Source organism: Leopardus geoffroyi, chromosome E2 (genome assembly GCF_018350155.1).
Source record: "Leopardus geoffroyi isolate Oge1 chromosome E2, O.geoffroyi_Oge1_pat1.0, whole genome shotgun sequence".
NCBI classification, from domain to species: domain Eukaryota; kingdom Metazoa; phylum Chordata; class Mammalia; order Carnivora; family Felidae; genus Leopardus; species Leopardus geoffroyi.
Window position 1 is genome coordinate 16,296,998 of NC_059335.1, and position 15,425 is coordinate 16,312,422.

The 15,425-nt window shown below is 41.2% G+C and overlaps 2 protein-coding genes across 3 annotated transcripts in view; one reads left to right on the forward strand and one right to left on the reverse strand.

Moving 5' to 3' along the window:
• The window catches only part of LOC123578207 (zinc finger protein 569), a 322,725-nt gene that overhangs the window by 195,174 nt on the left and 112,126 nt on the right, over positions 1-15,425 (reverse strand). The gene's annotated exons all lie outside the window — the stretch shown is intronic.
• The window catches only part of ZNF527 (zinc finger protein 527), a 32,157-nt gene continuing 23,972 nt past the window's right edge, over positions 7,241-15,425 (forward strand). The window contains exons 1-2 of one of the 2 annotated variants that reach the window (XM_045441056.1): positions 7,241-7,472; positions 11,400-11,474. In XM_045441056.1, coding sequence (XP_045297012.1) covers positions 11,442-11,474 — 33 coding nt within the window. In that variant the 5' untranslated portion in view covers positions 7,241-7,472; positions 11,400-11,441. Of the gene's footprint in view, positions 7,473-11,399; positions 11,475-15,425 lie in introns of those variants that run through there. The other variant, XM_045441057.1, reaches the window with a different exon arrangement.

The window sequence follows — 15,425 nt, forward strand, 5'->3', positions numbered from 1 at the left end:
ATATGCTCTTCCCCTTCTGGATTTGGACTCAAGGCATCAGAATGTCTGGCTGTGGGCTGATGTGCCAAAGCCAACAAGAAATAGATACTGCAAGAATTAGGTTCTCTCAGCCAACATGCAGAAGCTGCAATGAAAATTAGGTTAAAAAAAGCTGGAAGGCTCTTGAGAGAAGAAGAAAGTCATATAAATTCCGTGTGATACATCAAAATACAGGTAAATGAATATGCATTTAAATATTTTAGGATAAAACTCAAATGGTTTTGGCATGTATCATTTTTTCATGATTTCACACTAAAGCCAAATTTTTGCAATTACTCAACCAACTGCATTTGATAAAAGGTATCTACTATGAAAATAAATGATATAAAATACTTTTGATATAATCATTCAGCTGCTAAGCCAACTGAACGTTTTGCCAAGTGGAGAAATAAATACCTTTATTGTAAAAGCCACTTCCACTTGGGCATTATATAACTTCCAGCTAAAAGCATCTTAATTGAAATTCCCACATTCTTACTCCAACTGCCAACCTTTCCACTGAGCTACATCCATGTCTAAATGCCTACTTGATATCACCTCTTTAACATTCAACAAGTATCTCAAACTTAACATGACCTCACCCTACATAGTCACTGTTTACCATCTTAGTAAATGAAACTACCATTCATGTAGATGTTCAGGATGAAAATTTAAGCATTGTATTTAACTTCTTTCCTTCCTATTCACATCCAAGCATCAGCCAGCCACTCCTGTTACTTCTACACTCAAATTGTATCATTTTGACCATTTTTCATTGCCTCCAACATTTACTTCCCTAATTCAAAGCACCCTATCTTAACAAAATCAGTGGTGTCCAAACAGATTGTAGAGGAAGCAAACCTGCCACTGACATTTAGAGACCTGGGTCAACATACAAGTGGAAGTCGCCAGCCAGCTCCCTTCTCTTAACCATCTCCACCTTTGTCCCACACCAAAAAGGGGCCTCATGTTCACATTTGTGGGCACTCCAGATTGTATGTCTAAGCTGTCTAGTCTCACCATGTAGCTACCACTTGGCCACCTTGTGCACATAGGCAGCATATTGACCTTCCAGAGGGCAGATGGAGGGAGGGAGCTTTGGACACAGAAGAGGCACAGACTCTGGTAGCAGCCTTGAAGCTACTTGAGTGGAAAATTCGCAGATACCCTGAGCATGGTCTAAAGGAGGTTTCACGCTCTGGACACGAATATGTCTTTGCATCTCGATTTCTCACCAGGAAGGAAAGGGGCTTGGCCAAATGAGGGCCAAACTGTGACCCTTTGTATGTTTAATAATTATTAAAATGTAAAATATATTTGTTACTAGATACTGATAATTGTATTAACCGAATCTTTAAAAATCTTTTTGACACTTATAGACTGTTTTGGTCACAGGGAAAAATTAAAATTTCATTTTTGCTGCAGAGAAGTAAATCAAGATGATTAGTAAAAGATTTTTAAGGATAGGCAATTATTGCATTAAGACAAAATTCAGTGATGAAAGTCGAATGGAAATGATTTCAAGGAAAAGGCACAGTGCACACTTTCCAAACGTTAAAAAAGCTTATGTATGTTTAATTGATATTGGTATAGAAAATATGCTACAATGGTATCTTTGAATCATTTAAACTTATAAAGAAAATACTGTAGATGTCAATAATGTAAAAGGGGATACATTAGTTTTTGAAACTGTTGTAAGGGGAAGGTAGCAAAACATTTGAAAGACCACTACTCTGACAAAAGAAGATCAGGTTTAGTAAATGATGTATCAAGGTGTACCATCACAGACACGTGATGCTAAAGAGAAGTAAATGAGGTTGACTCCTATCTCATACCAGCTATCTCAACTTTTACAAGTTGTCACACTCCTGAGTCCCCCAACTGAAAAATTGGATAGGAATATTTATTTGTACTATTGTGAAGAACAAATGAAATAACATTTATAAAGGAAATTGCACAGTGTTTGGATCTTAGACATTCCCTAGAAGTCAGCCATGGGTTTTTTATTTATCTGGATTTGACATTCATGAATTATGGTGTGAGAAGATTCTTCACTAGCATTAATAGTAGGGTCTGGATTCTTTACAAATGCCCCAATAAGCAGTGCTAAGTAAGCCCTGGTAAAATTGTGCTTTATCCGTCCCTAGGCAGGATTAGAGAAAAACATTCTAGTGTAAAGAATATGGGTGGTCCCTCACGCCAGTCAGAGTGGCCAAAATGAAAAAATCAAGAGACTACAGATGCTGGCGAGGATGTGAAGAAACGGGAACCTTCTTGCACTGTTGGTGGGAATGCACACTGGTGCAGCCACTCTGGAAAACAGTGTGGAGGTTCCTCAAAAAATTAAAAATAGACCTACCCTATGACCCAGCAGTAGCACTGCTAGGAATTTACCCAAGGGATACAGGAGTACTGATGCACAGGGGCACTTGTACCCCAATGTTTATAGCAGCACTCTCAACAAAAGCCAAATTATGGAAAGAGCCTAAATGTCCATCAACTGATGAATGGATAAAGAAATTGTGGTTTATATACATAATGGAATACTACAGGGCAATGAGAAAGAATGAAATATGGCCTTCGTAGCAACATGGATGGAACTGGAGAGTGTGATGCTAAGTGAAATAAGCCATACAGAGAAAGACAGATACCATATGTTTCACTCTTATGTGGATCCTGAGAAACTTAACAGGAACCCATGGGGGAGGGGAAGGAAAAAAAAAAAAGAGGTTAGAGTGGGAGAGAGCCAAAGCATAAGAGACTGTTAAAAACTGAGAACAAACTGAGGGTTGATGGGGGGGTGGGAGGGAGGAGAGGGTGGGGGATGGGTATTGAGGAGGGCACCTTTTGGTATGAGCACTGGGTGTTGTATGGAAACCAATTTGACAATAAATTTCATATATTGAAAAAAAAAAACCAAAACTGAGAACAAACTGAGGGGTGATGGGGGTTGGGAGGGAGGGGAGGGTAGGTGATGGGCATTGAAGTGGGCATCTTTTGGGATGAGCACTGGGTGTTGTATGGAAACCAATTTGGCAATAAATTTCATATATTAAAAAAGAAAGAATATGGGTGGTCAATCAAAATAACTAACACAAGAAATCTTTCTTGGCTTCTTCATTCTAAATTTGATTTTATTCTCAATTCAGAATGACTGCCTTCAAATAAGAAAAAGCTAAAAAAAGAAAAAAACCTAAACACATCAAAGAGGGGCAGCTGGCTGGCTCAGTAGGTAGAGCATGCAACTCTTGATCTTGGGGTCATGAGTTCAAGCCTCACACTGGGGTTTAAAAAAATTTTTTTAATTAAAAAAAAAAAACAACCATGAATGATACAGAACAAACTTGTGGTTGCCAGAGGCGGGGTATGCAATCTAGGTGAAATGGGTGAAGGGGCACCTGGCTGGCTCAGTTGGAGAAGCATGCAGATCTGGATTCTGGGTCGTAAGTTAGGACCCCATGTGGTTTAGATATTACTTAAGTAAAACTTAAAAAGAAATAGGTGAAGGGGGTCAAAAGGTACAAACTTCCAATTATAAAATAAATAAATCATGGGGATGTAATGTACCGCGTGGTGACTATAGTTAATACTGTATTGCATATTTGAAGGTTGCTAAGAGTTAAAAAGTTCTTATCACAAGAAAAAAAAACTTTTGTAACTATGTATAGTGATGGATGTTGACTAGACATTGTGGTGATCATTTCACAATATATACAAATATTGAATCATTATGTTGTACACCTAAAAATATTATATATCAATTATATCTCAATTTAAAAAAGAAATAACTAATATAATCTAAGTTTATTTTTAAAAAATCACATACCATGAATTTCACACTTATTAGGATATTGTGAACTGTTAAGTCATGGGGGCAATTAGTGGTTCACCATGAAATATTTATATTAGATGACACAAAGTTAGAAAATGTATAAATCAATATTTATTATCAAAATTACAATAAAATAGATAAAAACATGAGTTCATCCAAATAGCTACATGTTATATACTGATAGCTATTTCAGAATTTGAATTGCTTTGTTATTAAGATACTATTACTAAATATGCACCATTTTTTGTTATATAATAGGATTCCTTTATAAGGAAGTTGTGACAATGTTAAGAAAAGTTTCTAAGAAGAAAAAGTAACATGAAAAATTATATGAATTAATTTATTTTCCAGAAAATTTAAAAAGGGTCATAGACTGATCATTTCCCTGTCATAGTTTCGGCTTCAAGCATGCCTTTCTCTATTCTGAGATGCTGGAGCTGGGACTTTGACAAAGATGTCCCAGTCTCCCTTGCTACTGTTATAGTTTGCCAATGGAGGCATTAAAGGGAGACTGGAAGGCTCAGTAGGGAGAAGAAAAGGGGAAAGGGAGAAGGAACTCACTTCTGTTTTCCAGTTCTTTCAGTATCTCTAGCAGTAGAGGAGGGCTATAGCTTGCCTGCAAATTCTTTTCGCTTTCTCAGCACCAGACTGCTAAACCCAGTTAACAGCCATGTTAACAGACTCCTCTTCCAAACTCTTAGGTTCTGGTAAATCCTTCCTCTCTCCTTTGTTCCCTAAGCTCTATGGTGTTAGCTGCTTCTTGAAGTTACAAATCTGTCCCCTTTTTGCTCTTTCAGTCATCCAACATTGTATAATCAATTTCCTGTAATTAAATATTGTTTGAAATTACCAGTATAGTTCTGCTTTTTTTTTTTACTATATCCTGATGGACATAGTCCTAACCACAATTTGTTTTAGCAGTACAACCACTTACTTGTGGGAATACTTTGAGGACCACTGTCCTACTCTACTGGAGATGACTAGACTCAAACCAGTGTTGGACTTGGTGGTATGACATAAGAAAAGTAAATAAGGGACAAAAAGTCTTCCTATGACCAATTACTGACATTTGAAGAGATAGTGGTACACAAACTTCCTCTTTTAAAAAAAATTTTTTTAATGCTTATTTTTTGAGACACACACACACACACACACACACACACAGAGTGCGAGTGGGGGAGGGGCTGAGAGACTGGGAGACACAGAATCCAAAGCAGGCTCCAGGCTCTGAGATGTCAGCACAGAGGCCGACATGGGGCTTGAACTAAAGAACCGCGAGATCATGACCTAGGCCAAAGTCTGATGTTTAACCGACTGAGCCACCCAGGTGCCCTCAAAGTTTCTCTTGAAGGTATATTATACCAGTCAAGAATGGAGTATCTTAAATTTCTAGCATTTAGTATGAAATGTCCAAGATGATCTCTATCCTGCACTGATAATCAGATCCAGGGAAGAGCTGTTTGATGTATTGGTCAAGTAGCCAATCACAGTTATCCAAAGAACACTTACCTCGTACATTTCCCCACTGAAGCAACCCAATTATTAAATGTTCTAGAGCCTTAAAACAAACAAACAAACAAAAAGGTGCTTGACTTCTTCTGAAAGTAACAGTGCCCAATTTCACATTATAAACAGCCAATCGCTCAACCCTACTAGCCACACTCCTTTTGTCCAACTCTCCAGCCTTAGCTATTAGAGGTTTCTTGATGGGATGGGGATCGGAGGATTTATTCTCCAAAGATTGGTTCTCATTTCAAGAACTTCCCCCTTGTTTCCACATACCTCTATTTACCAAGATCTTGACTTGGGTGCACCTTCCAGATCTTCCAGGGTCTGGGGGTGGGGAAGAATGCTGCTTTGTTCAGAATTTTGACTGTTGGAGCACCTGGGTGGCTCAGTTGCTGAAGCGTCTGACTTCAGCTCAGGTCATGATCTCAGGGTTTGTGAGTTCAAGCCCCGCGTGGGGCTCTGTGCTGACAGCTCAGAGCCTGGAGCCTGCTTCGGATTCTGTCTCCTTCTCTCTCTGCCCCTCCCCCACTTGTGCTCTGTCTCTGTCTCTTAAAAATAAGTAAATGTAAAAAAAAAAAAAAAAAGAAAGAAAAGAAAAAAATATATATTGACTGTCAAATACTCCCTCCTTGACCAAATTTTAGTTAGGCTCCTCTGGACTCTCTTCTCAACTAGGATTCAACTTTTGGCTTCAGTGTTTGTCTTTGCATTACCCAGTTTTAGCAAGAATTCTGTCAACTCAGTTTAGCCAGAGCTCTTGATATCTCATTACTCTTAATATCTAATTAAAGTCTTCATCCACCCAGGCGATATCTGATATCAAGAACTCTCTTGGTCAGTCCAGCTAGAATTTCCCCTTACCTTTGATGTCTCCTCTTAATTTTCCATCCACTGACTTCCCCCCACTCCCACCAACTTGCTATTGCATATAAACCCTATTTGTTCTTTCTGTATTTGGAACTGAGCCTGGTTCTATGCTGAAGTTCTTCTCCCCTATTGCAGTGTTCCTGAATAAAATCTATTTTTGAACTTCTTTAACTACTGTTCAGTTTTGGTTTTCTTTAGCATCACTCAGGGCCTCACTTTCTTGTCTTCCTGACTGTGGATAGTTTTCTTGAAGCTGGACCCTAATTGAAGTTGTAAGGTAAAAAGGTGGAAGCAGCATCAGGAGAACCCCCAGAGCCACTGGCTATCATACTATAAAGGGCTCTGGTGCAAATGAGCGTCTCCCTAACAAACGGAATGTAATCACCCTTCTGTGGTATCACATTAGGTCCTAGTAGAAAAGGGATATAAACATGAAGGTAGCAGTGACCCGGCCCATGGCCGGGGATGAGGGGTGGCGTGGGGGGCTGGGAGAACAGTTAGATCTGGAGACAGTCACACACAAAGGCACACAAAGAAACCTCTTCCACAGGCTCAACACTAAAAGCCAGCCCAGAAACGAATAAAGCTCCACCTCTGGTCACAGGTAAACTCCTTCGACCTCTGGGGTAAGAACACAAAGAAATGCTCGTCCATTTCAGGCACAGTCCCTCTCACAAACCCACAGGCACCCGCACATTCTCGGCGTCACACATCGACCCACAATCACGGGACGTGATTTTAAATACAGAAGCTGACTGCACTGACAGAAGGCTTCGCCCCGTGGTGCACAAGCACAAAAGTGTGCAGCGACGGTCACACAGAAATCGCCACATCTGAGAATTCAGTAACAATCACGGACGTGCGCAAATTCACGGTTTCCTCACGCACAGCCGCCCACAGTCACTTGCGTGCCCAAGATCCGCCAGGGTGGCACACAGTTCTCGGGTCAAGACTCCCACGGCTGCGGCCACCTGCGCAGGCGCGGAGTAGAAGCGGGCCTTGGGGCCCTCTGGGAAATGTAGTTCAGCAAATGAAGGCCGCGGCGCAAAGCTCTCTGGGGCTGGTGGTTCGAAGGGTCCTAAGGAAAAGCTGAGCTGCGTCCAGTCCAGCTGGATGTTTCCCCAGAGGAGCTCGGGGTCCCGCACGGCTCAGTCCCTGCTCCGCTTCGCTCCGCGGGGCATTCTGGGAGGGGACGTCGTGGGTCTCGGGTCGCTGGGCGGGTTTCCAGAGCCCGCGGCGCCGGGAGGTGAGTTGGGCCTGGCTGAGCGCGGGAGCCAGAGGTCAGGGCCGGGCTTGAGGTGGACCGTCAGGGACCGGGATGGGGCCAGGGGGGTGCCCTCAGGGGTTCCTGTATAACTGTGTGAGAGGTCGCGATGTGACAGAATGTGATCTTGTGTGGCACCGTGTGTGTGATTATGAAAGATTATATGTCTCAGGTATAAAACTGTGTGTGTGTCTGTGTGTGTGTCTGTTTCTGCAGGTGTAACTACGTGTTACTGTATATGGGTTTGTGAGAAATAGCGGGTGTGACATTGTGTCGCTGTATGAATATGTGTGATTACGTTTGACTACTTGTCTCTGTGGATGTAACAGTGTTTGAATGTGTGTGACAGCAGGTGTGATTGCGAACCCATGACTATCTTTCTCTGCAGGTATACATTTGTATGAGTAATGGTGACCGGATGTGTGACCTTGTGTCCTAAGTCACTGCGAGATTGCGTGGGACTATCTGTTGGAGTAATTGTGTGTCATCATCTCTGTCTTTGGGTTAATGCCACTGTGTATGTGTTTGACATTACAGGTGAGCTTGTGTGACCATGTATAGTGTATGTGTGTGACTGGGTGAGAATTTGTATGTGTACGTGAGACTGAAGGCTTGATTGTGTGGGACCTAGTGTGTGATTGCGGGCGCAGAAAGATTAAAATTACTTGCCCAAGTTCAGACAGTTCATAAGTGACAGAACAGGGTCTTGAACCTAGGCAGAGTCCTTGCTTTTAATTACTAAACTCTCGGGGCGCCTGGGTGGCGCAGTCGGTTAAGCGTCCGACTTCAGCCAGGTCACGATCTCGCGGTCCGTGAGTTCGAGCCCCGCGTCGGGCTCTGGGCTGATGGCTCAGAGCCTGGAGCCTGTTTCCGATTCTGTGTCTCCCTCTCTCTCTGCCCCTCCCCCGTTCATGCTCTGTCTCTCTCTGTCCCAAAAATAAATAAACGTTGAAAAAAAAAAAAAAAATTACTAAACTCTCTTGGTCTTTCCCATACCGTGAGAGTGAAAACTGTGGGCCTTGGATTCTGAGGGTGTTGGAGAGGACTGTCCCTGGTCTTGGACGAGGAACTGTCAGGGTATGGGAACTTAATGTGGGTCTCGTCCTTCAGTCCCCTTGTGAGTCACAGAACCCAGTCTAAAGACATTGTAGTGAGACCATCCTCAAACTGACTGCTCTGGGGATGGAAAGCTCAGTCTGAAAGCCGGGTCTTCCTCACCTTAGGCCATGCAGTTTCAGATTTTAGCTTTGTCTTTGTCAAAACTCTTCCACGTTTGGTGCTGAGAGAGGCCAATCCATGGCTCTTTTTCTGATATACCAAGTTAGCTAAATTTTGCTTCTGACTTTCTTAGTTAATAAAGAAAAATGGTCTCATTTCCTTTCCAAACAAAGGTAGCACTTCTTTACACCAGCAGTTGGCAGTGAGACAGTGAGGAAAGAAAGGTTCTGAGAGATGGAGTAACTTGCCCAAGGTCATGCAGCCAATGAATGAAGGAGTGGAGAGTCACCATGCGCCTGGGGGCTATATGAAGCCCAAGTCTTTAACATCACCTTCTTTCGGAGACTGATGGCTTATCTCAAACTTTGGAAATATTACCCCAAGTCATGCACCACTCTTTGCAGACAGAAATATAAAAGACATTTTTTGGGGGCACCTGAGTGGCTCAATCACTTGAGCTTCTGACTCTTTTTTTTTTAAATTTTTTTTTTCAACGTTTTATTTATTTTTGGGACAGAGAGAGACAGAGCAGGAACGGGGGAGGGGCAGAGAGAGAGGGAGACACAGAATCGGAAACAGGCTCCAGGCTCTGAGCCATCAGCCCAGAGCCCGACGCGGGGCTCGAACTCACGGACCGCGAGATCGTGACCTGGCTGAAGTCGGACGCTTAACCGACTGCGCCACCCAGGCGCCCCGAGCTTCTGACTCTTGATTTCAGCACAGGTAATGATCCCAGGGTCCCGAGATCAAGACCCATGTTGGGCTCTGTGCTGAGTGTGGAGCCGGCTTAAGATTCTCTCTCTCTCTCTTTCTCTCTCTCTCTCTCTCTCTCTTTCTCTTTCTCTTTCTCCCTCTGCCCCTCTCCCCTGCTTGCGCTTTCTTTCTCTCTCTCTCTCTCTCTCTCTCTCTAAAACAATCATAAAAAAGTAAAAGACATTTCTTTTATGCAGATGCTATGTAGGGCTTCCACATGCAGAGAAGGCTTCATTGATTCTCCTCTCAGGTTGCAAAGGCTTTTATGGACAATTTCAAGCTGTGTTGCACTAAGGAAATAACTTTCTCAGAGACTGATTGGCCAGTGCAGAGTAGCCCAGATTTAGGAGGTCGTATATCCTGAATTCTAGGTCAAACATGACTATCCTCATTTTCAGATTGAAGAAATGTTGGCTCTGAGAGAACAACGAATATTTCAGGCTGTGCAATTTGTTATTGGTTTGTATTAAAATTTAGCAATGCCTGCCTCAAGCTCTATTTCTGTGAAGTAATAAAGGTAATATCTGCATCTCTGAAAATGCCTCTCTAGTAGATATATGGCTTTGATTCCCCAGGTTATGTTAAATAATTCCCATTCAGACATTGTAGGCTCTTGAAAGAGGACCAGTTTTGAGTCTCGTTGCAGTTGATTCTTAGGACTTTGAGTTAGTTGCTTTAGCTTTTTGAACCTCAGTTTTACTTGTTGGCAAGATAAGGGTAATAATATTTACCTTTGTGTTTTGTGAAGAATAAAGAAAATAATGACATATGTAGGGGTGCCTGGGTGGCTCAATCAGTTGAGCATCTGACTCTTGGTTTCAGCTCAGGTCATGATCTCAGGGGTCGCTGACAGCGCAGAGCCTGCTTGGGATTCTCTCTTTCCTTCTCCCTCTGCCCCTTCTCTGCTCGTGTGTGCATGCTGTCTCTCTCTCTCAAAACAAATAAATGTTAAAAAAAAGATAATGACATGTACAACATGTGTAACATTGCTATTTATATTACAGGAGGCCCAGTAAGATTTATTTATTCATTTAATAAATATTTTTTAAGCTTTTATTTTGAGAGAGAGAGAGAGAGAGAATGAGTGAGGGAAGGAGGGGTGGAAAGAGATGGAGAGAGAGAATCACAAGCAAGCTCCATGCTGTCAGCTGGGAGCCCAATGCAGGGCTTGATCCCATGAGCCATGAAATCATGACCTGAACCAAAATCAAGAGTTGGATGCTTAACCCTACTGAGCCACTCAGGCGCTTCCATTTAACAAATAATTTTTGAGTGCTTGCAAAGGTTCTGGCATTATTCTAACACTAGAGATACAATCAGTGAACCAAACAAATCCTAGTTCTATTAGATCCCACACTGTTGTTTGGGGAGACAACAATAAACAGAGAAAAAAAGTAACATGTCCAATGGTGTCAAAAGCTACGAAGAAAAATCACAATAAGGAAAAAGAGACTGGAAGGGAAGTTATCTTTAGATAGAATTTTCAGGAAAGTGCCTCTCATGTGGTAACAATTGAGCACAAACAGGAATGAAGAGAGGGAGTGAACCATGTCCAGGCAGAAGGAAAAGCAAAGGTAACAGCCCTGAAGATGGACTGTGCACAGTGTTTGAGGAACTGTAAGAAAACCTGTGTGCCTGGAGTGGGGTGAGCAAGCAGAATGAGGGTAGGAAATGAAGTCTAAGGGGCATCCAAGGGCCAGATCATAAACCACTTTGTTGGCCATTTAGATTTTGTTGAGTTCAAGCTATATGTTCTTAATACCAGTGAGGACTTCAGGGGTTAAATTAATCTGTGGCCTTTTCTCAGATCTTAGAAGGCTTAGGCTGTAAAGAGGCTGTGGAGACCATAAAGGGACAAGAGTTCTATCTTTGTGAATCTGAGATCAGCAATCTGGGGCTGGTTTGCCATTTTTCCCCCCTTTAATTCTCGTTTCTCAGGACATTGTTCTCCAAAAGAGAAGATTAAAGAAGAAAGGAAGAATGGCTGTTGGACTTTGTAAAGCCATGTCTCAAGTAAGTTGGTGTTTTCACTTTGTTTCCAGAAATTCTACTTCTTTTTTTAGGACTTTGTGACTTCGGAAAGTCACAAATAGCCCAGTGAGCACTCTCACACTTGTCTCTCTCAACTACTTCATATAATCTCTCTATAAATCATTTAGTATCTTTTTTTACTCAGTGCTGTGCTCAAATATGTGATGGAAGAGAACTATCCTTTTTAGATAGCTCATGATTTGTTATGCTGGAGATTAGTGCAAGTGGAATAAAGGACAGAGGTGTGATTATTGAGTGCCCTATTAAATAAGGAAGTCAAGGATGGCCTTTCTGAGGAAGTGACATTTAAGCAAAGAAAAACCTCAGTGAAAGTAGGGATTAGGTTTCGTGGAGATTTGGAGAAGAGCTTTAAAAGTAGAAGGAATAGCAAATATGAAGTTATTATGGTGGGAACATGTTTGATGAGCTCTAGGAATATCATTGAGCCAGTATCCTCAGAGGGAAATGAGCACTATGAGATCAGAGGAGTAGCTGGGGAACAAGTTATATAGGCCCTTGAAACTCATGACCAGAACTTTGAGGTTTGTTCTAAGGGTGAAGGAGAGTCATTGGAGTGTTTGTAATGTAATTTGATTTATATTAAAAAAAGTTTTTTTATGTTTATTTTTGAGAGAGAGAGAGACACAGAGCACAAGCAGGGGAGGGACAGAGAGAGAGGGAGACACAGACTCTGAAGCAGTCTCCAGGCTCTGAGCTGGTAGCATAGAGCCCCATGCGGGGCTCCAACCCACGAACCATGAGATCATGACCTGAGCCAAAGTCAGATGCTTAACGAACTGAGCCACCCAGGCACCCCAATTTGATTTATATTTTAAAAGGAAAATAGAAAGGAATTAAGGGTGGATTGGGCGATCAGTTAGGAGACTACCACAGTAATCTAGGTGGAAGGTGATAGCTGCCTGGACCGTGGTGGTATCATTGGAGCTGCTGGGATTGGGGTATATGTTGGAGATAGAAAATGTGGGATTTGGTCAGGGGTTGGTTGTGGAATGTGAGAGGAAGAAAGAAGTCAAGGATAACTACAAAGATTTTTGACCTGGGCAACTGTACAAATGGTTGTGCCATTTACTGAGATGGAAAGACAGGGCAGAATGAGATGGGAACAAAAACTGAGTTCTAGATATATTAAGTTTGTGAGATTGGGTATCTAAGTGCAATATTGATTATACACTGGAATCATGATTGGGGGTGTGAATTTGAGAATGATTAGTGTATTTAAAGCCATAGGACAGGATAGGATTATCTGATTGTGAGTGTCTATAGGAAAGATGCCCAAGGACTCAATTCAGTATCTAGAGGCTGACAAGAAGAAGAGGAACCAGCAACAGAGACTGAGAAGGACTGATGTAGAAGGAAAACCAGAAGAGTGGGGAAGTCAAAAGTACAGAGTATTTCATAGAGGATGTGACCAACAGAATTAAATTCTTCTGAGGAAGATGCAGACTGAGAACTGACCATTGGATTTGGTAACATGGAAACTACTGATATTCTTGACCAGAGCTACTTCATAGAGGGGTTGAGATGAAAGCATCATTACAGTGGGTTCATGAGGGAATACTGGCCTAAAAGGTGAGAATAGAGATGAGTCTAGACCAACACTGCCCAGTAATGTACCCAGTAGCCACATAAGACTGCTCTGAATTAAGATGTGCTATAACATATATACCAGATTTTTAATTTTTATTAGTATTGTTATTTTTTTATTTTAGAAAGAGAAAGAGAGAGAGTACAAGTCAGGGAGAGGGACCAAGGGAGAGAGAGAGAGAATTTTAAGCATGCTCCAAGAAGCCTGATGTGGGGCTTGATCCCAGGACCCAGGGATAATGACTTGAGCTGAAATCAAGAGTCAGACATTCAACCGACTGAACCACCCAAGTGCACCAAATATTTACCAGATTTTGAAGATTTAGTACAAAAAAAGAATGTAAAACATCTCATTAATAATTTTTAGATTGGGTATATGTTGAAATAATATTTTAGATATAATGGGTTAACTTAAGTATATTATTAAATTTACCTATTTCTGTTTACCTTTTTTTTCCTTTTTTGCAATATAACCTAGTGATTCAGCATGACATTTGGTCTTAAACATCTATAATATGTGTTTTATACTTTTTTCTTACTTTTTTAAAATAAGTTTTACAGTGAGATTAAATAAGATAATAACTGTAAAATGCTTATTAGGGTGTCTGAAATGTAGTAATTGGTCAATAAATAGCAGAATATAAATAGCAGTTATTCTTATTTTTTCCATTATTAAATCTATTTGCTTTGTTGATGTAGCTACTAAAAAATTTAAAAAAAATTTAACATTTATTCATTTTTGAGAGAGAGAGACAGAGTGCGAGTGAGGGAGAAACAGAGAGAGAGGGAGACACAGAATCTGAAGCAGCTTCCAGGCTCCGAGCTGTCCGCACAGAGCCTGACGCAGGGCTTGAACCCATGAACTGTGAGATCATGACCTGAGCAGAAGTGGGATATTTAACTGAGCCACCCAGACACCCCCTAAAAAAATTTATTATGTGGCTTACATTGTATTTCTATTGGATATTGCTGGTGTAAACAACTCTTTGGAAGAGTTTTCTTATTTTTTTAAAAGTTTCATTTAAGTAATCTGCACACCCAACATGGAGCTCGAACTCACGATCCCAAGATCAAGAGTTGAATGTTTCTCTGACTGAGCCAGTCAGGTACCCCTGGAAGAGTTTTGTTAAGAGGAGTAAGGAAATGGGACAATAACTACAGTGAGATTGTGGAAGGGACTTTATCTATTTATAAGATGAAAGGTATTGCATCAGTTTGTATACTGATAGAAATAATCTAGTAAAGTGAGAAAATACCGATAAGGGAGATATCTTATCTCTTCCTGATAATTACAAGGGAGAGAGGTGACAGTGTCTTTGTATGGACAAGTGAAGGGATTGGTCATAGATAGGAGCCTAGAGTTTTATGCATTGAAACAGAGGGAAGACAGAATATATGAGTATGGATACAGGGCAGCAAGGACTTGTAATGAACAAGAAGATGAGGAAGTTCAAAGTGAGAACAGAGTTGGTGGTAGTTTGAGAAAGAGAGACAGAAACTATGAGAGTTGGAAAGTGAATTTATTAGGGAAGTGTAGTGGTGCTTTTGTGGAAATCTGGTCATATCCTAGAAGTACATTGGGTTAACATTTTATCAGTCAGGGTTCCAGTAAGAAACTCAAAAGGGGACTCTTTATAAGCTATGATCAGTATATAAAGAAACCACAGAGGATAGTGCTATACCCTGGGACTCATAACAATAAAACTTGGGCCTGAACCCAGAGACAGAGAGATCTGAGTGCAGAGGGCCACTGACAGACATTGTGACCTAGGAGTGAAGGACAGGGACCACACAGGGCAGAGCTGCAAGGAGGGTGCCAGCAGAGTAAAAATTGTGCTTCGCTTGCCTCTTTCTCATCTCTTGTCTGTGGCTGAACCCAACTGAAGATGGGGTCGGGAAAGGGAGTCTATTAATGCAATTAATACAGGTCAACCTCACAGGACATAGAGAAGTGTAGAGGGGCACACGGAAGTTACACAACAGTATGTATTTGTCTGATGTTTTTTCTCTGGCCACATTCACCCACATTTCTACTATGTAAAATAACCATATTTAATATTTATTTATTTTTGCAATTTGATGGACAACAATAGAACATTTAATTTGAAAGCACTAGCAAAAGAGATTTTCTCCATAAATTTAAAATATAAAAACCAGCTCAAAAAATAGAAAACTAAATAGAGCAATGTGCAAGAAAGAGTTAACATAGCAGGCCCGAAGCTGCTGTGTTTAGAAGAACCCACTTGCAGGTTGGATTTGGCTGGCGAATGAGATCTTGGCACTAGATTAATTCTCGGCACTGATAGAGATTTTAATAAAAAGTGAGAT